This window comes from Schistocerca serialis, chromosome 1 (assembly GCF_023864345.2).
Source record: "Schistocerca serialis cubense isolate TAMUIC-IGC-003099 chromosome 1, iqSchSeri2.2, whole genome shotgun sequence".
Classification (NCBI taxonomy): Eukaryota; Metazoa; Arthropoda; class Insecta; order Orthoptera; family Acrididae; genus Schistocerca; species Schistocerca serialis.
The window spans coordinates 309,295,019-309,318,680 of NC_064638.1; the positions used below are offsets into that span (position 1 = coordinate 309,295,019).

The window sequence follows — 23,662 nt, forward strand, 5'->3', positions numbered from 1 at the left end:
CGTAAATCAAATGCTTGCCACAGCCTAAATGTTAATTTTTCTGAACAAAAGTGTTAAATCAACTATTTACTTGCAACGTATTTCATGTAAAAGGCCCCGAACAAAAGTGTTAAATAAATTACTTACTTGTTATTATTTCATGCATAATATCCTTCTCATACTTTGTGTTATTACAGTAATCAAAGTTGTATTACCCAAAAATTTTGTGATGGGTACAATGAACCATTGCATTATGCAGGAAACAGTACACCCTTATCTTAATTTTGTTATACTATGTTCTTTGACGAAATCCATACAATATACATTGTCACTGGATGAATAAACTGCTACTACAACTACATGAAGAACCAGAGGATCCGACACCCTGTCGTCTGCGAGCGGTGGGTGTGTTTATGGTCTGTGACTGCTTCTGCAATCGTCTATGGGCAAACGTTGTACAGTTGGACACCAATGTGCGAGAGTATATACTTGTTGTTATTTATAGATAGAGAAACAACTTTTGTGTTGTTTTACTGTTGTGATGTTTAAGCCAGTGTCTTGCGTGCAATAAGACAAGAACTTGAAAGTCTTCGTTTCCATGACCTAACTGTAGCGCCCGATATACTTTCCCAGTCAACATTTCATGAAAGTAATGAGCTCGAGAAAGTTTGACGCGGGTGGATGAGAAACCTAGCTGTCAATGCGAGTAACCACGAGAAAACGCCGGAAGAATACATGTTACGACTTCGCAAATCAATATTCCAGATGTCAAAACCAATACTAGTTGCTTTTGATTTCGATCACACTATAGCTGATCAAAACACCGATATAGTAGTGCGAGATTTGCTTCCAAGAGAGAAAATAACAGATGATGTTACAAAGCTCTATAGATCAGATGGTTGGACAGCTTACATGCAAAAAATCTTCTTTTTGTTGCATGAGAACGGAATTAAACCGGAAACTATTGAAGAAGCGGTTAAAAAGATACCCGTAACGGCCGGTGTTGATAAACTCCTAAAGTTTTTGCACCAAACTAATAACGAAGTTGTTATAATTTCCGACTCAAATTCTGTTTTCATTCGAAAATGGTTAGAAGCGACATGCTTGAACTATACAGTGCAGAAGGTGTTCACGAATCCAGCACACTACGATGATAATGGGTGTTTGAGGATACAAATGTACCATATTCAAGTAAGTGAGTGTTTTACGGAGTTAGTATTTCCTTTTGTTAATACTCAGAATTAGAAATACCGTACGAGAAAATAGTTTCTGCCATCCTTAAGGTGTGGTAATGAGACACATCTCTTCAGTCCACTAGAATGAAATGTCTGTAACTTGCATTTAAATGTGGAAATTCCACGATTTGTCGCCAAAACTGCACTTACGACATCGTAGCCTCGTTCTGTGCAGTATTTTTTTTAGATATATTTTCTGTGTCCGCTAGTTCCTAATGACTATGTCCATTTGACAAGCAGGTGCAGTGGGCGTTTTGTGAACTCACCATATCCAACTTCTGAGGCTTGAATCCAAGTCCATTTACAAATTTAGAGGGAATTTTATTCCTGTAAAAAAATATACTTTATTCGTAAGAAAATCACAACTTCAAAATAATAAATAATTGTATTCATCTAACGTGGAAGAACTGCCAATGCAAGTTTTGTGTTATGTTTCTGCAGATTTTATGAAAAATGTACCTGAACACTTGCAAAAAGCTAAATGTAAACTTAAAATTACGTTAGCACTACTGAGTAATGCAGTTTAGGTCCAATTCATGATCTGATCAGTGTCACAAATCTAAAATTCTGCCCTGTGGAAATACTATAGCAACCAGCTTTTAGCAGAAGCCAGGGACAGTGTGATTCTGAGGAGTTTTCTCAGCTTAACTACATAGATTACTAATTGTGTTAAGATTCCTGGGACACCCAGGGATCTGCATGAGTGACTGTTTTGTTCTTTAGGGTTTTGTGTGACCTTGATTGAACATACAAATAAATATAAAGTTTGAAACTCCTGTTTTGTTGCCAAGCATGCCTACAGTTAATAGTTCTTAAAATATATTTTCTTGGTAGTGTCAGCTACGGGACACTAAGTAGCCAAGCTTCTTAATAGCAATATTCTGAGAGTGTACCCAGTTGCAGTTGCATGATATAATTCTTGCAACTTCAGCAGTAAAAGAACAGCAGTTTTCATTTTAAAACATTATTCACAAGATCCTGAAGAGCACATTAACACAGGATGTAACCACTAGAAGGTGCACCATTACATTTCTAACCCTGTGGAGTGCTATAACTGTCAGCAATAAGGTCATGCCAGTTTGGAATGGAAGGGTCAAGCTGCATGTTGATGATTCAGCAAGGGTTCTTGCAAACCAGGAACATCGTTAGTCTCCTCCATGCTACATCAGTCGCACCACATGGATTAGACTGTCCACCGTACCGTGAAGTGAATAAGATACGAAAAATAATTAAGTGAATGCAAAGTAGCAAAGAAAGGTTTAAGACCTTAGAACCCCAGCATAAGTGTAGTAGTTGCCATTAGTAAATTGGGACTCATAATATGTTTTCAAAAAGAGTGGTAATGCTCAATAGTGCAGTTGTCGAGCTACTCGACATAATATGTAAATAGGTCTATACAAGTCAAGTCATTTGTCACTGGTTTTCACTTTGTGAAGGCCTTCTCTCACAAATTTACATTTTGAATGTTCTTAATCATTTATTTGCTTCGTGCATAGTCAATTGTGCCCATGTCCAACCATCAGTGCATAGATACCTTTACATTGCGAGTGCCTATTCAGCTACATGTGGTTGTGTGTAAAAGTTTTAGTTGTATTTGTAATTTAGTACCCTAGTAGTTCACTTTGTGTCCTTTTCTTTCTTTGTAAATTGATAACCTGATGACAACTTGATAGTATGTTGAAAAAGGTAATTCTACAACTTGTGTGATCTACAGGTTATTATCGTTCCTTAAAATTTGCCATATTTCTGTGCAAAGAATTCAGATGTGTGGTTAATACCAAAAGCAAGGCAAGGAAGTAGTATTCAAACTTCACAGCTTTTGAGACGTGACAATGATGAGATCACTACGGAAGTCAGAATTAATCTTAGGGAGTCGAGCAGTCCAACATCATCTCCATGAATTATTGTGGGATCTGTTCCTCCCTGGTAGAAACAAATGATATGGAATAAAGAAAAGCCAGCTAAATGACACTGTTTTCAACCAACAGTGGAACGTTAATATCTTCATAGCTTTCTTCAAGAAATTAAACCTTGTGTGATAGTTTACATTTGGTATACAGAGTGCTTAAATGACATCCACTTCGAAATTTCTGACATGTATAACAAGGACTACAACTTTCATAAGAAGAATAATCTTGCTACTAGAGAAACATCTATTGGTTGCAGGTCTGTTGGTACACCTCATATACATTTATATGCAGATTAACACAGCTAAATGACAAGTAACAACTATTTAAGGGACAAAATAAATTTTTGCTTTATTCGCACAACATGTATTAATACATTTTGCTATGCAAATATATTACATTGCCCATCAACAAACGTGGAACATGTATATTCCACAGAGTCTAATGCACTCTGCACATCATATCTTGTTGGAAAATGTTCGTTCACATATCCCCAACAAACCAGTACAATATTTCATACTGAAGTCAGTGACAGTTTGTGGCCAAACATTTGCAGTTTATCACAAATGACTCATTTGCTTACCCCCATGTATACTGGAATGCTTTCGCTTCTCTTATTCGGTACATTCATAAGTATCACTTTTCAGTAATAAAATTTGGGATCCATGCAGTATAAATAATAATAATAATAATAATTTCTAAATATAATGCTTATTAAGAAATATATAGTAAATCTTGTGTGACTCATAGCTTGGCGCAAATGTTTTCATCTGCTGCCATTTCTTGAAGGGTGTGTCAGTTTAAATTGGTAATGCCACCTGTAATTGTAACCAGTTGCGCAATACGAAAAGTGTCTATGATGCCTTTCAGCTACTGCGGGGGATAATTTTATGAAAAGGATATAAAATAGAGGAGGCCCTGAGACACATATGGGCTTGATGAAAAGACTTCTAAACCTTTAAGCCTTTGGACAGAAAAGAGTCCTCCTTAGGAAATAGAAAACACACACATTCATGGAAGCACAACTCTCATACACAAGACTGCTGTGGCTTAACTGATGCTAAGAGGGGGATACGTTAGTAAAATGACTAAAAGCACAAGAAAGCAGTTATTGTACGAGAGACAGATGGAGATGGGAGACATTATTTGCTTGAGTGGAAAGTGTTCTTGAACTGGCGCTGGTGCAGGCCGCTGAAATAAGTAAAAAAAAAAGGGGTGATGAATTGTATAAATCAGCATTGGCAAGAGCCAGTAACAGGTTGTTTGTGCTTTGTTTATTGTAATATTACCCATAACTGTTATGTCAGTTACTATAACTGTTATGTCAGTTACTATACAGGTATTACAAGTTTTTGTACTTTACAAAGGATAATGAAGAGCTGCTTCCTAGCATATTGAACTTTACAATTATCAGAGGAGTGCCCATGATTCAGGCCCATGTGGCTGGAATGTTTCATTTATTAATCCATTTTTCACCCAGTTTGTTCCAATTTTTCTTTCGCAAAGTATATGAGTGTGTAGTGTACAAATCGCCATAATATTCCCCCTACTATTGTCTATACTAACTTCTTCTCAATGATGAAAACGAGGTTTAAATTCCAAAAATGTACTACAATAAAATGCTGCACTGTATAACACACTTTAAATGAGACACAGTTGCTGTTATTGAAATCCATCACCTTTGGCCTGTAGAACATAGGTCGCAGCCTTTGTTCTGTGGATAAATCACAGAAATGTGCTGATTTTCAGCACACATCTAGGGACTCTGCCTTTACGCAACTCTGGGAGACAAGGTCCATTGGTGGAGCCTACATATTTGCCTGAGATGGGCCAGCATTTCTGGCCTGTTGCTGATGTCTGCTTCTGTGTAACCAGCTATTGCGAATACAAGCGTGTTAACGGCTACACAAGCATATAAATGAGGAAATGGTGTTTCTTTTAGTTTTAACATTGCTTTTTTTTCCCCTGTGGTTTGCTGCTGTGGATTCTCAAACAATGTCAGATTTTTTGTTGGCAGCGGGCACTGTCGGTTTGGGGGTGGGCAATTGTTCCTGCTTGGAATGTTCTCCGCAAGTAGTCTGTCTGTAAGCCCATCCACATGGGTGACCAGCTGAAAACTGTCCTGTGTTACATGTAGCTTGTAATTTCCTAGAATTCATTGCCTTTTCTGAGAGTTTTAGTTTTCAAATTACTTTATTTTCCAAAAGTTGATAGAAAAATTTGGAGACTGTTATATGTAAAAATATAATTTTTTTTATGCCCCACACCTGTATGTAGTTGGTTTATCTCCAAGACCATACACCATGTTCCTTAAAACAGTTATCTAATTCCTCTAGGCCAAAAAGCAGTGGGAGATGATTTTTAGGAGTACAGCGTAGAAACTGGTAGAAGCCAGTTGAAGGTCCCACCTACCTGTGGCAATACTGAATAGCATGGCAGCTTCCTTTAAAAAACACTGAAGCTTGCAAGAGACTGTATGGAAGTTAATATAAACAGTTTGGGACTTATTGGACAGTACAATACAATAAAATTTATATTCTGGTCTGTGTGTATTTTGCTGCAGTGTTTTCATTCTAAGTTAATTGACTGTGATTGTTACTCTAAGTTATATTAATAAAAGCATTTTGGAACTGTGCATTTCATTAACACAATCATAATTCACATCTGATTTCTGATTACCAACCAACATAAAAGACTCCTAGTTACAATCAGGACATCATAAGCTTCTCTGTCCATTTCAGCCGGCACAGGATCGTACTTCTACTTCCACCACCAGTTGGATTATTGGCTCAGCAATCTGCAAATTCTGTTACAGACCATTTGTCTTTAACCCAGTGCAAGTTACAGAATTTTGAGGTTTGTAGTGCAATGACCATATAACGGAGTGGACTCATTTGAAAGAAATTGGTCAGGTGTGAGTAGTACTCAAGCACTGAGGGTTCCATACAAATTCAATTATGTACACAGGGTGCTGAAATTCCCATTCCAAACTTCTAGGACTTGTAAGGGGGAGTGAGTTCATATTATTTTGAATAGGAACCCATGTTGGGAAATGTACAATTTCTGTTCTATGATGGTTTCAATTAAGATGTTTTAACTCATCCACTTCTGGTTGGTTGGGTAACAATTCAAAAGAAAATATAACGAAACATCCATTTATCACTTAGCCACTTTTTTTGTATTTACACCTAAACGTTATGTATTTACATTATTCCAAAACAAACAAAAACCCAGCATACAGCACGTACAGAAAAGTACTAATGCATCACAACAGTGGCTTGATGTGGCAACCACCAACATTGTTACAGATGTTGTACCTACGAAGCATGTTCTGGTGCACAGTCTCCATACCATCTGTTGTCTGTTCATTTTCTAGCGCAGAACTTGTGTGAGCAGATCTTCCCCTGCCTCTCCAGGGGTCTCGCAGCAAGGCAGACATTGACAGCAGGTGATCGTCTGACATAGTACATGTCATCCTGTCTACCCTACTGCATACCGAAACAAGCACTTCTGAGACTTTTCTCTTTCCCTCAGCGGATGTGGACATATTACACATTTGAAATGAAACCATTGTAGAACAGAAATGGTAAATTTCCAAACATGTGTTCCTGTTCATAATAGTGAGAAGCACAGTAGGTTGCGTTTGCAGTCAAGCTGAGAAATGGTGTCCTAAAACTCTAGCAATGGCCATCCGTAGAACCAGGGAAGCTGGAAAGTTAAAACTACTTCATCAACAAGAAGGGAAAGTACCAAGAGCTGAGGGATGGAATCCATCTAGTCTGGCTTGAAAGACGGTTCCAAGACCAGGCAAAATTGACTGTTGCTCAATGATTCCTTATTATTTTAATAAATTCAGGTCTGTATGCCTCACACTAATGATTGCTCATATTGCAATCCACCAAGGACTGTGCCAGTCTGTCATAATGTTGCTCTCACAGATACAAGGGTAGGTTTCCCCAAGAGGTACGTAGCATAAAAAGCAAGATATTGAGTTAACATACCGCGTGCTCTCTCTCTCTCTCTCTCTCTCTCTCTCTCACTCACTCACTCACTCACTCACTCACTCACTCACTCACACACACACACACACACACACACACACACACACACACACACACACACTTTACATAGTTTTTTTTAAAACAGGTAACAAAAGAAAATATATCCAATATCCCAGTTCTCACCAATCTCCTTCCCTCCTCTCTTTGCTCAGTGCCACCATCCCTGGTTCTGGAGTTCCAGCTGAAAAATCGTAATTGTGCAGTGGACCAAGATTTAAAGCAGCATCCTCTGCCCAATTGGATAGAGAATGGAAAAAAATAATAGACCTTGAGAAGTACTCCTGAAAGCATGTTGAACTTATATTGGTAGGGCAGAGAGATATATGTAGCAATTATTGTTGAGCCACACCAAAAATAGTCTGGGCAGCAACACACGCAGGCATAGATCCATATGTTAAGAACATTGAGGCAATTCTAAAACACGGAATTCATATTCATTGTTTTTTAGTTTAGTGTGTGTCTTAGTAATTTGCCTTTTGTCCCCAGTGATGTACAGCAATGCCATCATGGCTGCAGCAGCTGTTCTCTCTTCCTGTTGACTTCTTTGCCCAAGAGCTGAATTTTAAAATGCAAGTCCTCATAAAATTGGGAGAAGGAAATTAGAATGTAGCTCGGCAGTAGAATGAAAACTTGCAACTTCCACATATTGGAACTTTTACTTTACAAAGTACTGAGACAACTTAATTACATGCATCTTCTTTGCATCAGCTCAGAAGACCAACAGACATCGGGATCAGTGAAAAAACATAAATGAGGCACCTAAAATAATTGTTATTTTTGTTCTTCAATTTTCTGTCAGCGTAGATATAATCATACATCTGTACGATCTCTCTGCTGTACAGAGGAGACAGCACGAATATTTATTTATATGTGTAAGCCATTTAAAGAACATACACAAGCATAAATGAGCCACCTAAAATAATTGTTATTTTTGTTCTTCAATTTTCTGTCCGTGTAGATTTAATCATACATCCATACGATATCTCTGCTGTACAGAGGAGACAGCGCGAATATTTATTTATATGTGTAAGCCATTTAAAGAACATACACAAACTGCCCTCTCATATAAGTTTTCAAATCTCAGAATTTAAGAGTTGCTTCCAGTGGTAGTTAACAGTTTTACTACATCTTTGATAAGCTAGATCTAGCTAAAGGAGACTGTGCATGTGTAGGCCTATTTTCTGTGAGAAAATAATTAATTTAATAGTCACAATTTGACCTACAACAACATACAACTACTGTACTTGAATATACAGCATCATCCACAAACTTAACACATGAAGCTAACAAATATTTCCATTAATTTATATTGAGGAATATAACCTCTGTTTTTGTCCCAACATTGGATATGATGCTTAATTTATGAAAATGCTGTCCCCAAAGTCAGTGTCACAAACTTCAGGATACTCAGACAAATTATTGCCGTTGTTGGATAATTTTGCTCTTTCTGCTTTTCATATTGTCTTCAGCAGCATATTGGTATAGTTGATCATAAAAGATTGGAACGATGGTAAAAATAGACTGATTTTTTATTACTGTCTGAGGAAAGTTATGTGTCGATTTTAATTGTTCAGCACCAAACAGCATACATATACCAGCAGAAAATTGCTCCTATCGGAGCACAAAAAATGTGAATATGTTTCTGTTTGTTTAAAAGACTGAGGGAAAAGTTGGGTACCAGATACCTCATTCTATCTTCCTTAGGACCTTTAAAAATTTTCCTAAAAATTTTGGTATTCGAACATATTCACATTTTTTGTTAAAATGCAGCTCATCTCAAACTCCCACAAACTCCCCTAACTGTAACTCCCTCACACCCACTAGTCCACTGCTGTAAGCCATTCATGCCCATCCACTCGCAGTCACCCTTTCTCACCTACTCATTCAGCCTAACTCATTGTCATAATCACTCTGTTAGTGTCTTCTGTGTCACTGCCACAGTCCCGTTCAATTTTCTATAATACAAGGGTCTCCTCCCACTGTTAGTGTTTCCTTCTTGCTCTCTTTTACTGCTAATTATCTCATACCTTCCTACTACTGCTGCCGCTTCTCACTGTCGCTACCTCTCTCTTCTTCATTGTGATATACTCTGACTCTCATTACCACTGGCCCTCAACCACGTCCACTTTCTCTTTTTATTTATTCCTCGTGCTCTGGTAATGTCTCCTTCACTCTTTTTCCCAGCACAGTTCCGTTACTGTCAACTATGTTCAAATATCACAGTGTCCTTCTCTTTCTCTCACACTGCCACTGGCTCCTTCACTCTTTCTATAACACGACAACTGTCTACTATCTTCCAATATTTATTAAATTTTTTCTCTGTGCTACTCTCTCTGCCTTCTTTTCTCTTAGCATAAAAAAAAGTGAATGTTTGCAAGCAAAAATTTTTGAGAAAAATTTTAAAGATGTTGAGGAAAGTAGAATGAGACAGGCGGTACTCCACATTTCAGTCAACAGTCTTTTAAATAAACAGGTATATTTTCGCCGTTTTTGTGCTCCTGTAGAAGCATTTTTCTGCTGGTTACCTTCTTTCCCCTGCTGCAGCAGGGCACGTAACTCATATGAAAAGGAATATATTCATCGGTAAAATTTAGACACTTTACTTACGGGAAACTGAAATAACACAAAACTAATTTTGCACCGCAGACCGGATTTTATGTGCAAAAATATTTTGCATATGCTTAAGAATTACAACATAAGGTTCCCAGGTGATAATGAAGACACTTTACAGCATGTGTGTCTGTGCTGCGTCACTTTATAAACTATGTTTTTGCCTCACACCGTATTTTACAGATACAAGTACAGTAACTTTGAACTTCTGTGCTATGGCATGCCTACTATGGAGTGCCATCAGCCAGATATCTGGTAGCTGCATTATTCAAATGCCCATGGCTCCACTCATACCGCAGCAGGGTAAGGGAGGCCAGCAGAGGGTGACTCCAGCAGTCACGCTGACACCGCAGCAGGGTGGGGGAAGCCAACAGAGGGCGACTCTAGCAGTCACACTGAACCGCGGTTGTCACACGCAGCTGGAGTCAGTGTGCGCTGTTCGGCACTGTGTTCTGCTTCTGTGGCTCCACTCTGCAACCAATCGAAACAAAGTAATCCTCCATGAAGCAAGGATTTTTTCTCTCGCTGAAGTATCAAAAAGAGTGATGTCGCCTGCCTGGATCTAATCATCATCATCATCAGGTCCGCTGCCACTGGACCATAGGCGGGTCTGGACTAGGACATTATTTCGGGGATTGTAGTGTGGAAATTTCACTTGACATCACTTGTATTCATAAAGGAACTTAGCATTCAAGAGGAGTGGATTAGTAGCATTTCAGAGCTTAACTTTTGTTTCCATTATACAGTTTAGCAGGTGACATTATTCTAGGCAATAGCAAGAATAGCCTTTTATGCCATCTAAGAATTATGGAAGATGTGTTTGTTTGTTTGGTGTTTAATCTGGAAGACCTTTCAAATACGCTTAAGTTGTTTGTTCAAATAATCAGAACTTTGCGAATAGACAATTAGTCAATTCAGGTGAGCTTGTGTGTCTTGTGTTGGACATAAAACAGTATATCGGAAATTGGGTAAAGGTATGAAGAAAATTTTCAACGTTGTTTGAGATCAGCGTCTTAGGAGTACATCATAAAAATTACAGCCATTTACTGCGTGTAGCCACCTCGGAATCCGTGGCTGGGTTTTGGTACCCAAAACAGATTTTTTTGGGGTATTTCTTGATAATGGATAAAGATTTTTGAAAATGTGGAGATATCTCTTCTAGATAAATGCGAGATTAAACATACTGTCAAAATGTGAACAATTTGCTGTGGTTATTTATTATTTTGCTTTCACCTCATACATGATTTTACATGTAGAAGTGGGATAAACCGGAACCTCTGTATCTTGGAAACGGATAAAGATATCAAGAAAATTTTCAAGGTTGTTTGAGATCGGGATCTTAGGAATGTACTATAAAAGTTTCAGCCATTTGCTGTGCTGCATAGCTGTCTTCGAATCCTCAGCTGAGTTTTGGTCTGCTAGTGCCGGGGAAAAAAATGCACTTTTTGCACTTTTTCAAGGAACCACCCATCAGGCCCACTGTAGACAATATCAAATGCAAAAAGAACCAATCAGTTTGCTGAATTTGCATAAGCAGGAGGAAATATGTAATATTCATATTTTGACCCTGTATTGTAGGATAGTGACAGCAAGATAATTCTTCTTTGGGTATACAAATGGTCCCCAGCCTGAGGGCTATCCAAGACACTTGACCCTACCTTTTTATCACCAATGGAACCTGAGGTATGAGCACCAGAAAATCCCATTTTTATGTATGGTTTTTTGGAACATATTAGGTATGCAAGCCCTCATGTGCATATTGATAAAATTGAAGGACCTCATCAGATGTATGTGGGGAAGTGATGAATCTTGTACACTGCATTTTTGTAAAGCATTCACAACGTAATGAAACTCAACATTGTCGCAATGGAGGGTGGCATAAGGCCAAGAATTTTTGAAAATGTCCAAAATGAAGTATGGCATTGTTATTTATGGCTCAAGTAGTGACACTTATTTCAATATTCTAGACACAATCTGCCAAGAGGATACAATTCTCCAGTAGATTCCTTTCGGATATCAATTTTGAGTCGGCAGCTTTATGATATCAGTATATGCATTGAAATAATGACTGGTATTCAATGTTGTTACACATTAAAACTTAAAGAAGTTGTACAGTGGCAATGGAGTGAATGAGAACTTATCACAGCAGAAAAGCCCTGTCTATTCTGACTTGTCCAATGCCCTGCAAGTATAGTACCACAACTGATCAAAAAAGCTTAAAATGTGAAACAGCATGTATAAATTAGCTGAATGAGAGATCATCTGGCTGGGTGTGTGGCACATCAGCAATAGAGAATTGAAGCTTGTTCTGCAGGCACGGTGATTGTTTGTGTCATCCTCTGGCATCTTATCACCTTGCTGTTGATGTTTTTGACTTCAATAGCTAATTCAGAACCATCACAGCTGCATTCCACCCCAGAAAGCTCCATCTTTCCTGAATTACATAGCAGAAAATGAACCCTGCAACTCATTCCTCAATACCCCAATTCCAAGGGCCTCAATTTTTGCTGCCTCATGTCCCGCACTCCCTGTTCCTAATTTTACCCCACTCAATGACTTCCATCACTAAATTTGATTCATCTATATATTAAATTACGATCACTGTTGTACCACTGATCTCCCCCTTACTTCTTCCTATCCTGTTCCCTCCTTTCTTTATTTTTGAATCTTGCACTACTGTAATTGCTTCAAAGCAGATAAATTGTATTGTTGTACAAAGTCAATAAGTGTTGCTTTGCGATAATGTTATTACTGTGGACTAAAACGTATATATTGCCACATCTTAATCACACTCAAGTTCTAATCCAAAAGCAGTCATCAGTGTAGTACAATTCTTAAGCACAGAAAGCACATTTATTACAAACACCAATATACAGCCAGAAGAGATCTGAACTCTGGGACAGAGTGTGCTGCTACTTATAAAGATATCAGATATTCCAGAATACACAAACACTACTTAAGGGGAGCTGGAGGTGCCTATGCTGCCCATGTTAAAATCACTAAGTTTGAGGAACATTTGTGAATAAACTACCAAATAGAAAAATTTGAATTTTTTTTTTACATATAGAGTGGTTTAGTATTGCAGTTATGACAGAGGGATTTTGGAGTATCTTTTCTAGTTTGCTTCCAATTATGTTTTTTATTAATGACCCAGTTTTTTTTACAAATAATTGCTTTATAATTAAACTGAAATGAAACTACTGAACATATTGCCAAATGGCTGTGTTACAATGTAAGTGTGACCACTAGGAGTGCTGTATAAAAATTTCATCTTTCTAACTTGAGTGGATTTTGAGAAAATGTTCCTTATATTCGAAAAATTCTAATTTACGGGAAATGGCTATCAAAGTTTCTCAATACATTCCTGCACTATAGGATGGATTATCAGGGTCTTCTTCTTCATCCTCCAAAAGCTGCCTCTTCTGTCTTCTTTTCTGGTCTGTTGTTCCATTATACTTCATATGCCTTTCTCTTCTTTCTGCTCCTCTTATCCTTCCTCTGTCAATATTTCCTAGTGGTCGTACAGTGTTCACCCCAGCTGTAAATCCTAATGCCTTCAGAACTTCACACTGTTCTCTTGGTTGTAGGTTGCTATTGCATCATAAATGCCAAAGTGCAGTGTTTTTATGCTTACAAACACCCTTTTAGGAATCACTTTCCAAATCAAATTGTTTATGCTCTCATTAGGATTCTGCGTCTTTCCGTGTAGACATTTGTGTAACAATTCTGGCTGTGCTAAGTCATGAAAAATTGGTTTTATTGCATTTATCACAGCTGCTGGGAAACCATGTTTGTGATCATAGTCATTTTTTGCATTATATTTGCACCAGGAATCTTTTGGGCACAGGCTGTGTTGAGGGTATTCATTGGAAGAGGCAGTATGAAGGAACAATGCCCACTCTGCTTTTCGCATGTCACTAACATTACTAGTATTTTGCCTTATAGCATACCCATAGAGTCTCTGTAGACGTTCAATCACCTCATCAGTAAGCCTGCGTCTCCCTCCTATTGTCTTTCCATCACTGAGCTTACTTGAACTCAAAGTTTGTTTGAGCCTTCGAAGCCATGCACCCATACGCTTTTGCACATGCCCAACGCATTCCAACTTTTCAACTACAAATTCATTTCCATATGGTTTCAGTTCCTCTATAGTCTTGAAACCTTTGGAGTCACCATCCCCAAGGTAGTATTTGCTAGAAGATGTCACAGGGCTATGGCCGGCCATGTGTTGCTTAGCAGAAGAATGCACTGTTTCAGTAATTGTAGTATCGCTACTTGGTGTTAGTGTTAGTTTTCTTTTCCCTGTGTTCTTCCTCTTCTTATATACACGGTTACTAAAACGTGGCACCGTAACCAGAACAACGCTTTACACAAGAAGTATAATACTACCAACAACAGGCGCAACACTGAACTAATTGGAAACGGTAAACAGCAAAGAGACGATGTTCCGCGCTCTTAGTGCTTCATTTGTCACAGAAAACAATGTAGCCAACCCTGGCACGCTCGCTGTATGCGTAACATAAGGTGCTGTATGCGTAACAGGCCGAGAAAATCCCAAGCAGTTCGCCAGGAAGTCACGAGAGGGTGTTAGATGCATTCAGCGGCCGCCCATTTCCTCTGCAGGCTTGGGGGAAAATGGTAATAACTCCACTTCTAGGGCGAGTAGAACAATAATTCAAAGTTTACATTAAAGAGGAATGTTCCAATTAATTTTCAGTAGCAAAAAAAAAAAAAAATCGTAATTTTTTGGATTTGACCACCTCCAGCTCCCCTTAAATAGTAAATAACAAATAGTTGGTGGTATCGAATTTGAACTGATGACCCTCAGCATGCCAGCCAGTGTCACTAACCTCTGCATGCATAACAGCTTGTGGCATTGCTCCCTCTCCTGGAGAAACAAAGACTCCTTGTTTCAGAAGTTATCACTGGAGTCTACTACAGCACCCTGGATATAGATCTTGTCAATGGTCTGCATGGCAACACTGGTGGATCCTCGCATTCTGTTCATTATGTCGTATTCTCTTCACTATGATGAGCATTGGATGTAGCCCGTCCATTGAAGATTTGCCATCATCAAATGGGCTTTCTCTTTCCTTGAACAAGAACTGCCATCATCAATCACCTCATGACTGTCGTAGGTAATCATATGGAGGATATGGACAGCATCTCTGCATTTTGTCATCTTGAGAGGAAGGGTCATAATACTTGACTTCATATGTGATGTCTGGTGAGTAAAAAAGGATATAATACTGCCCAGAGTATCCATTTAGTGACTTTTCTGATAGTCCCATTTTCTGCACAGGTGTAAAAGTCCACACTAAGTCAACCAGGCTGTATGTCGCTGGTCAATGCTTGGCATTACAGTGCTCTTGGACCTTCTCCTGGGCATACAGGGACTGTATTCAAGCCAACTATCAAACTTCTTTGGTCCTAGGATGAAGTGTTACATGTAGTTGTCCTGAGTATCATCCAGTTGAAACAGAACAGTAACAGTGTATCCTTTGTCGTTTCAACCTTGTGTCCGTGGAACAGAAAGGGCGGCGTGAAGCCTGTAGTGTCTTGCTTTGCTGAAACAATTTTGTGGGGGCATTTGTCTGTGGGTAGTAGGCAGTTTTTGTTCTGCAGGTGATGCTGCAACGTGAAATTATATCTGATTGTAGTGCTGACTAAAAAAAATTCTCTACAGTCAGAGAGTACTACATAGGGTGCTCAATGCTTGTCCTTAGCAATTTCTGGAGGTTCAGCAGTCAGCACAGCTTTGGCGAGAGTGTCAACTGAGGTAGTCATTACAGACTATAACCCATCAATTACAGTTTGACAACTTCAGCAACCTCCACAGTAGGTCAATTCTATATCAGTGGAATGGAACTGCAGCAGGCGGAATGGTACCAGATGCCCCGGAGGTAAATCGTGCTTCTGTTGCTGGTTTTCCTTACAGTGGATCACGTAGTGTCTGACAGATATGGAGAGACCTGTCCAGTAATAACTGGATCTGATTCTGTCTAGAGTCTTCACGAATCCCAGATGTAAGAGCATTGTGGAAATACTTCTGGATAGCTTGTTATAGATGAGCTGGGATGATGAGTAACAGTTTTGCCCCATTGAATTGTAGTATCTCTTATGCAATGTTCTGTGTGTTAACTGGAATTCTCCTTCTGTCACTTCCTAATTCTTCCAGGTTTCTACTGTTTTCAGCAATGCTGAAACTTTTCTCTGTTCAACAGCAATGTCCTTTAATGCAACAAAGACTGAGATTTTATTCATGCTGCTGTATTCCGCCACAGATTTTCTTGACAGACAGTCAGCGTCCTTGTGTTTGTCTCCAATTTTGTGCACCACTGTGATGTATTCCTGAAGGTTCAGGGCCTTTCTCTCCAGTTGACCTGACAGAACCTTCAGGTTAGGCAGTCAGCATAGAGAATGGTGGTCCATCAGTGACGAATGGCTTGCCAAACAAAAATGGCTGGAACTTGTTTGTGATCCAAACAACTGCAAGGCACACTTTTTCAGTTGTAGAGCAATTCTTCTCAGACTTGAAGAGCACTCTGGAAGCACACGCTTTCACCTTCATAGCACCTTTCTGGATTTGAACTAGACCAGCAGCTATCCTGTTTCTGCTGGTGTCAGAGTGAAGTTCTGACACAGCTTCCTCATCATACAATGCTAGGACTGAACATGATGAAGTACCTCCATAAGGCCAAGGAAAGATCTTTCCCACACCGCATTTCAGGAAAATTTGGTGCCTTCCTGCAGTAGTTCTGGCAAGGGACGAGCTTTGGTACAGAAGTCCTTTGTGAATAATCAGTAGTATAAGCACATTCCAAGAAAATTTCTGACATAGAAAATTCATTGAGGAGTCAGAAAATCAGTGACTGCTCTTATTTCCTGTGGATCAGAATGAACTCTAGGCATTCGCTAGATACCCAAAGGGGTGTCGCTTTTTTGGGCAGCGACCAATTATATCTTCTCCAGATGTCTTTGGAAAAGCATCATCATCCATTTACAATGTCAAAGCAGTTTGTGAATCATACTTTCAAAGGTGGCTGGAACATTAAACAGTCCAAACAGCATAACATTGTACTTATAGAGGCTGTTAGGTGTTATGAAGGCACTCATTTCCCTGTGAGCCGCATCAACCTTTATTTGTCTGCACATCCACAGTTGAGAAACACTGTACTCCTTTCAAGCAGTATAGGATACCATTAACATGCAGCACTGTTTGTTCAGTTTTCAGTAATTGCTGCAGAAATACGATTTAGCATCATTTCTCATCACAAAGACCACAGGAGTGGATGGAAGCACACTGAAGGTTCAGTGATGTCATCTTCCAACATCCTCCCCACTTTCTGCTGGATTATCCATCATTCAGCAGCTGACACACTATACATGGTCTGTTCAAAAAATTCCAGAACTTTGTCCACAAAATTTTTCTGCACTTACCTTTTACTTAATGTGCATTGTCTCCTTCAAAATACTCTCCTCCCAAATTGATACACTGCTTCCAATGCCGTTTCCACTTTTGGAAGCAGTCATGGTACAGTACTCTGCTTGCTGTATCGTGCAAAAAGCCATCTGGCGAATTTTTTTATCTTGTCTATCATTGCAAATCTTTGTCCTTTCAATGGTGTTTTCAACTCTGAAAATAAAAAAAAAGCCAGCAGGGGCCAGGTCTGGAGAGTATGGGGGATGAGAAGAGAAAGCATACTGATTTCGCTTTCTGTGCAATAGTCACACACCATCAGGGATGAATGTGGTAGGTGCATTATTATGACCCAAGAGCCATGAATTTTCTCACCACATTTTTGGCCATTTCCGTCTCACATTTTCTTGCAGGCATTGCAACATATCCCGATTGTCCCTTTGGCCTGAATTCATGATGAACTAGTCCTTCAAAGTCAAAGAAAACTATCAGCATGGCTTTGACATTTGACCTGATCTGATGAGCTTTTTTTGGTCCTGGATAACCTTGACCAACCAATTGTGAAGATTGAACCTTGGTCTCAATATCATAACTGTAGACTCTTGTCTCATCACCAGTTATGATTCTCTTAAGGAACATCTTGTTCTCATTTGCACGATCCAAAAGCTCTTCACAGATTGTGAGGTGCAGGTCTTTCTGGTCTTGACTCATGAGCCGTGGGATGAAATTGAGCATTCCGAGATGCTGTGTCAGGCTTTCATGAAATGATCCAACTGAAATGTTATATTCTTGTGCAATCTCTCAATCACTCTTCAATTGGCATGTACAATTTCATCATTGATGTTTCTGACATGAGTGTCGTTGGTAGACGCCAAAGGTCGTCCTGAACAAGAGTCATTTTCACTTCTGTCTGGCCATTTTTAAACCATGTGAACCATTTGTAACATTGAGTGCAGCTTAAGTAATCACCGTAGGCTTTCTGCATTATTTCATGTGTGTCTGTAAAGGTTTTCTTGAGTTTCACGCAAAATTTAATGCAGATGCGTTGCTCCTCTTAACTCTGCCATCTCAAAATTCGCAAACTGTGCAATACGTTCTATACAATACAGCACTGAACAATAACTGACATACAACAACAGACATACAACAAGGAAACTTCTGGCAGTTATACATTAAACACAGGCATGTGCAGGAATGCACAACGTTGGCATGAAATTACAAATGTTCCGGAATTTTTTGAGCAGACCTCGTACAAGTGCTCGTTAATTGGTGGATGATCCTGTGTTGATATGGTGTTCTACGAGTACCATGAGTCACTTGGTCTGTCTTTTCTCTACTTCAGATTTGAAAGCATCCAAAAATTAAGGCAGAGTGGCTAACATTCACCAATGGTGTTCCTCGGTCTGGCCGGATCATATTTACTGTTCGATAATATCTTTCTCCATGGTGTTGTCTGTAGCGTGGCCATGTTTCTACATTGGTGGCGTTAAGCTGCGTTTCATGAACAGGTTTGAATGTCCCTACACATAAAATTTTAAAGGTGATTTGTGACAATTAGTGATCCAATCCTTCTTAATCACTGGGCTACCTATAAGGCTTATTTAACAAAGAAATTTGCCAAAAATCTGTGCAAATTGAGAAGTTATTTTATTTTTGCTACCAGTTTTGGCAATTCAATATGCCTTCTTCAGGTCCCTTCATCATCTCTCAAAAATTATCAATATTGGCATACTGGAGCAATCTGTTTCTGGATGTCATGAATTCTCAAGTGCTTCTTTCAAAGACTGCAATCAAGTCTTCAAAGGAAGCACTTGAGAATTCATAACAACAGATAGCTCCAGTATGTCAATATCGATAATTTTTGAGAGGTTCTTATGGGGCCTGAAGATGGCATACTGAATGGTTAGTTAGGTTTGAGTAGTTCTAAGTCTAGGGGACTGATGACCTCAAATATTAAGTCCCATAGTGCTTAGAGCCATTTGAATCATTTGAACACAAACACACAGTCATTGAGTGAAGAAAATCCCTGACCCGGACAAGAATCAACCCTGGGTCGCCACAATCTACAGGCAGTGATTCTAACCACTAGACAATGAGCTGCAGACACTAGCATGAATTGAACTGTTGTGATGGTTGACATGGGGTGGCCTAGCAGTTATCGAAAACTCACCTTCTTTCTCTGTTCTGAGATAAAACATGTCAAAGACTTCCTCAGTAGAAACATACGGGTGTGAGGTCCTCTGTCCTCCAAATGTTTGTTCTTCTGCAAGACATTATACAGAATTTGTTTGTACCTGCATTGGTCAGGTGCTGGGTTGTCGTATAAAAGCATAAGTCTGAGTTAACCAAGTCCATTCTTTCTGGCTCAACTGGTTGCAAAGCCAGGTGCAAAAATCGACACATCTTTTCTTCTACATTCTCCATTACCTCATGACATAAGGGGTCAATATTCCTGGTTGGTATCTTTTGCTTACCTGGTTGAAAACTTCTGGTTGCAATGCTGTATCTCTTTTCATGCTACTTGGCAGTGGGAGAGTTGAGGTTGTGATGGTCTTCCACAGCTGTCATAGGGATCACATTCAGGAGTCAGTGATACTTCTTTCATGCGACTCTTTTATGCTGTATTTCCTCGACATGCTGGCAGTGCTTGATGACTTTTTCAGTTGGTGTGACATTTTTTACAAGAAGAGCTTGGTAACTGTTTTCTGTCATTCCTTTCATCATGTACGAGTTTTTGACTGCTTGTGTCATTTTGGATTCATAATGTAGCATAGTACCGAAATGTTCTGTGTTTAAGACTGCATTGTTTCCCCGTGATATTGGGTCCTGTTCTCCAATTGTTATACTGTTAAGTGGACTTGGCTGACTATCACCAAACATTTTCTTCAATTGGGCCTGAAATATTCCGCAGCTAATGCTCTTCTTGAACAATAGAATGCTGTGCTGTTTAAGTAAAATTACATGTTTTCCAAAGACATCATATCATCCCACGTATTGTATCTACAACTCAGTCAAATCCTTTCAGCCATTTCAGTTGGTCCTGGCCACTGTTTCAAAAAAAAAAAAAAAAAAAAAAAAGACACTGATGGATGCCTGATGTTCAGCTGACTTACTGTTGTTTTGGAATCCATCCGTCTCCTGAATATGATATCTTAGAAACAATGTATTGGTTCCCTTCCATTCAGGTGATGGGTTTTATGTTGCCTATTTGGAGCTACAATTATGTAAATGTTTTGAAGTACTCTGTCTCTCCACCAAACAATGTCACATCATAACAACATCAAGTACAAATCCAAAAGCAATGTTGTCAACGAAGTACAACTCACAGAACTGAGAGCACATTTATTACGAACACCAATGTAAAGTCAGAACAGAACTGAACTCCTGGATGAAGAATGCTGCTTTTTATACAGACATAGAATATTCCTGAGAACACAAACATTATAAACATAAGAAATCTCTAGAACCTTCAAGAAATCATAAATACTAAATAACAAATAATTGGTGATGATCGGGTTTGAAGTGCTGATGTACAACACTCCAGCCAGTGACGCAAATCACTACACCACACTACATGCATCACAGTTCATGGCAGTATAAATTATAATGCAGTATCCTCTGCTGAAGAAACCACATACTAATTATTAGCCAATTGTAGTCATGACTCCATATGGAGCAGAAAGACATGAATACTAACAAAGTACTTTCTGAAAATGTATTGCCAAATACATGTGACATTATGCACAAAATACCAACACTGTGTCTGTAGCCTTGGGCCAGCGAGTTACAAACTCTTTGGATTTACCAATGTGTATTGAGAAAGACTGAATCTTCATTTGCTCCTTGGCAAGTTAAACAACTTTTCTGCTGGCAGTTTATCCCATGAGGGCAGCCAGTGATCGGGCTGTCAAGGTATATCAATGCTTTTGAGGGGGTCAGTATAAGAATGGTTGTGTGAATGCTTTTGGCCCCTACATCTCCCCTCACACCCACCTCTCCAGAAAGGAGGAGCTAAGAACGGTGACCCTAATGACCACTTAGGTGTCGTGGATGTACTGTCCTAGATGTGGCATCAGGTGGTATTTCGAAACAGTTAGTACCAATGAGTGAGCTTTCAGAATAATATACAGTATAGACATGAAACAAATTAAGGACGTATTAAAACACAAAACTGATAATGAAATGTGGAGTAATGTTACTGGGTGACATTTAACTCATTACTGGTAGCTGTTAAATTTTTTCTTCATATTCATAACCAATTCCTTATCCTCAGGGAAACTAGACAGAGAAAGGGTTGCATATTTTAGTATGTGTAATTCATTGTGATAGATTCGTTAATATTCATGTTAATGAAAAATTTCCTGCAGCATGAAAATTAATTGAAAGTGCAAAAAGGGTATCAAAAAAGATCACATCAAAAATCAGAGTGGCTAGCATTTGAAATTAATCTACAACCACTTAGTACAGATGAGGACAGTAGTTTAGGCATCTAAATGTCACATAGCAGATTGATTAGGAAGAGTAAATTGCACAACCAGACAATTGTTTAAAACCTTACAAAGGTTCATTAAAACTGTAGAGCAATTGTCTTTCGTAGGTTATACATGACCAATTCTTTTTCATGGAATACCTCAGTTCCCGCTCATGCAAGGAAACAAAATATCTTTGATCTACAATGATCAGTAAATAATCCTTTGGTTAACATGTGACCAAAAAACTGGGTAAGTATGAATCTCACACATTTTCATATTATGCTTTGTTCATACTATGGGTGTTGAAACAATAACAGTAAATTCATCTTCAATCAGTAGAGTGATTAGTGGTTGACTTACAGCAATAGTGTAAATTACAAGATTGACAGAGTAAATCATAATATATGTTGCTTCTACGTTATCTTCAAGTAATAGGAGGATCTGCTAGAACTGTTTTGCTTGTAATAGCACACTGTGCTTAATCAGTTATTTAAACCATTTTCTAGAGCAATTCTTAAATCAAGAGCATAAGTTCTAGAATTTAACAGACTATCAGTAATCCTCAACAGTAGAGCCTGTAAATGTTTGTGAACTCTCAGAACATGCAATCCCTGGAACAACACTCCATTCATCTCACAACAAATTATGTCGAAATGTGATTTGGGTTGCTTTACAATCTGTTGAATAAAAACTGTGTAATTATTCTTTGCACGTTTCTTAAGATAGGTATTTCATTAGAAAGGTTAATTGAATTCATACCAAACTGTTGTCCAAGATTTAATATTTTATCCTCGACATTTGGCACCAAATACTGTTCAGAGGATACTATCTGAAAAATCAGTCTGGGCATGTTTGTGCTGAGGTTTTGCATGGAAAAAGGTTGAAGTACCAATTAACCTTTTAGACCAATTAGCAAATTTAGACTCTAGCTGCATTTTGACAGTGATCCCGTTGTTATGACAAGATGTTCCTATTCCCAAAACTGTGAGATTATCCTTAAAAGAAATAGATCAGGTTTCTCTCTAACAGAAATTATTTGCGGTTAAATTCTGCTTGAATTGTACCTGAGCATAAGTTTAGCTTTATAAAACTACCATGCCTGCTCTCGGTTCAAACAACACACACACACCTGTTTTCTTTTGTACAATTTCTACAGCTTTACAGAAATGGTGCCTGCTGTAGCAACAATTAGTGTACAGTGAATGTGGGTAATTAGTTGTAAGCAATAAGGTTAAACAAAATGCATCTCTTGTGGTAACCTGTAGAAATAAAACTTATTTACATTTGCGTGCTTGCTGTGTAATGGCTGCAGTCTTAAGTTATATATTTGCACAACAGTCACCCAGGCACATAGCTGAAAATAAACACTCTCCTTGCACTAACACTACACAAATCTGCGAAGATCGTAGGGGTGTCTTGAGCTGGTTCGCTTGATGGTTGGTGACATCTTGGCCTTCAAGTCTGGACTGTGACTTCATAATGTTGACTTGTGGGAACTACAATTGAAAGAAAAGGCAGCTGAAGCTTCACAGTTAATGGTGACAAACCTTTTACGATGGGATGTGGCCCTTTCCAGATCTTCTTTGACTCCATAACTTGACACTTCTTTAACATTACATAGCTCATGTAGTCCAGGTCTGCAATCTGATGCTGCTGGGATATCATTTTATTTTCATGCTGAAGGAAGGACTGACAATTTAGCTGTTGTATTCTCCTCCACAACTCATTAACTTTATGTGTTGATTTATTTAAGCATTGATTCTTCGACCATAGATACTAGTAGACTGGCCTTGCTGTGCAGAAGCTATAGGACTGGTGTGGCTCCAACATAAACCACGTGACTGTTGGCAAAACGTGGCGGGATTTCAAATCAGCAGTCTGCCATCCTATGTTTGTATCGTATTTTCCCCACATTTCTCAATTGACTGCCAAACGCTTCCAACAAAAATTACTTTTTTATTTGCGAAAAATTATGCCA

The 23,662-nt window shown here is 38.8% G+C and overlaps 1 protein-coding gene across 1 annotated transcript in view; it reads left to right on the top strand.

The window, feature by feature from the left end:
• The first annotated feature begins 408 nt into the window (after positions 1–408).
• The window catches only part of LOC126469376 (pyridoxal phosphate phosphatase PHOSPHO2-like), a 40,572-nt gene continuing 17,318 nt past the window's right edge, over positions 409–23,662 (top strand). Inside the window, exon 1 of the mRNA XM_050096628.1 lies at positions 409–1,170. Coding sequence (XP_049952585.1) covers positions 661–1,170 — 510 coding nt within the window. The 5' untranslated portion in view covers positions 409–660. The remainder of the gene's footprint in view (positions 1,171–23,662) is intronic.